A 2,040-nucleotide genomic window follows, 5' to 3' on the forward strand; every position below is an offset into this window, starting at 1 on the left:
GTGCCAAAAACTGTTAAACACCTAACCTCATTATTGCGGGTATTATTATTATTCTCATTTCAGAGATGAAGAAATTGAAGCTTATAGAGGTCAAGAGGCATGTTCAAGGCCACAAAACAGTAAAAGTTGACATCTGGATTAGAATCCTGGTCTGACTGAAGCCCATTCTTTTCATTACTTTACCACATCACTGCCCAATTTAGGATAAACTGGTTTACATTGGAGCGCTGGTGGCACAGCGGTTAAGAGCTCAGCTGTTAACCAAAAAGATCAGCAGTCTGAATCCACCAGCTGCTCCTTGGAAACCCTATGGGACAGTTCTACCCTGTCCTGTAGGATCACTATGAGTTGGAATCGACTTGACAGCAGCTGTTTTTGTTTTGGTCTGGTTTACATTAGGACTTTTTCAAAATCTGAACAATATTCAGTCTGATGTAAAATGCTGAATCTGCTATTTCTTATCTCTGTGATATTGAGCAAGTTATTTAACTTCTCTGAGTCTCCTTTTTCTCATCTATAAAGTGGGGATAATAGGAGCACCTGGGATTTTTGTGCGTATTAAATGATTTAGTAAATGGAAAGCACCTAGCACAGTGCTTACTGTTATTTTATTAATTTACATACTAGTTCTCACTTCTCTAATGTCAGCCTCACTACTTACCAGACACTGTGAGTTAGGAGCTAACTGCCTGTCCTAAGCCCCAACCTCATATTGATACATGAAGTTATTTTTTAAAGGTAGACAGCAAGTACATATGAAAATGAAATGTGAACACCGTGCTAAAAAATGTCAGTATATAAGAATACGTACTGAAAACTAAATCTACCTCATCATTTTCATCAAAGATAGGATTAATCTTCCCAGGCCATAGGAGGACAGTTGCATTTAAAGCTAAGTCTTCTTGAGGAAATAGAAAAACATCTAAAAAGTAATTCATTCGGCGTTTGGATTCCTACAAAAGAAATTCCAGATATAATATACCTTATAGAAAATCTAAGGTATTATGAAACAGAGAACCAACAATTTATAATACTTCTTTAAATTTCAATTTGACTCATATTATTAACTGATACTTTATACCAGCAAAATCACTTGCGTATTTTAACAGCTGTATTATGCATTTGGCTTCATACCATACAAATGCATACTTCTACATTGGAAATAAATTGTTTTAGTCTTCAGCTGCAGTTGACTTAATAAAGGTATTCTCAGTCCTCCTTGTGTGTGACTTAAAAAGGAGATCAGCGTGCAGCTTTTTTTCTGTAACACTTTAAACTTGCGATTTTTATTTATTTGTTTTTGAATTTTTGGTGACAAAGATTTTAGCATCTTTTGTTTCGTTACACATCTTCAATAACATTACCACCTTTTCTGCCTACTTAGCATACAGCAAGTAGCCCAGAAAAAGTTTTGGAGTGAATGGCAAAGGGAAAAAAACTTTAAAACCCATAAATTTACCTGGGTAGAGAAGCTGAATATTTTCACCCCTACGGCTTTCACTAGCAGCCCTCGTGGCACAGTGGTTAAAGCACTTGGCTGCGAACATAAAGGTTGGCAGTTTGAACCCACCAGCCACTCTGTGGGAGAAAGATGTGGCAGTCTGCTTCTGTAAAAATTTAGAGCCTTAGAAACCCTATGGGGCAGTTCTACTCTGCCCTATATGGTCACTATGAGTTGGAATCAACGTGACGGCAGTAGGTGGGTTATAGCTTTCACTGATCAATCTGCAGTGCTGTAATTTTTAATAAACGAAATACAGATTCAAAGGCTAACTTAAGGTTTTTGGTTTGTTTGCTTATTTCCATTATATATAATACCCATACCCATTGCTGTCAAATCGATTCTGACTCACAGCAACCCTGTAGAACAGAGGAGAACTGCCCCATAGGATTTTCAAGGAGTGGCTGGCGGATTCGAACTGCCAACCTTTTGTTAGCAGCCGAACACTTAACCACCGTGCCACTAGGGCTCCTTATATTTCATACATGTATTACATATACCAGACTACTTTTTTAAAAGACATAAAACAAATTCTAACA

The 2,040-nt window shown here is 37.3% G+C and overlaps 1 protein-coding gene across 1 annotated transcript in view; it reads right to left on the reverse strand.

Annotated features, from left to right (window-relative positions):
* Window positions 1-2,040, reverse strand: part of DNAH12 (dynein axonemal heavy chain 12) — a 197,258-nt gene that overhangs the window by 153,778 nt on the left and 41,440 nt on the right. The window contains exon 13 of the mRNA XM_012555870.2: window positions 828-953. Within this exon, the coding sequence (XP_012411324.1) occupies window positions 828-953 (126 nt within the window). The remainder of the gene's footprint in view (window positions 1-827; window positions 954-2,040) is intronic.

This window comes from Trichechus manatus, unplaced genomic scaffold (assembly GCF_000243295.1).
Source record: "Trichechus manatus latirostris isolate Lorelei unplaced genomic scaffold, TriManLat1.0 scaffold00001, whole genome shotgun sequence".
NCBI classification, from domain to species: Eukaryota; Metazoa; Chordata; class Mammalia; order Sirenia; family Trichechidae; genus Trichechus; species Trichechus manatus.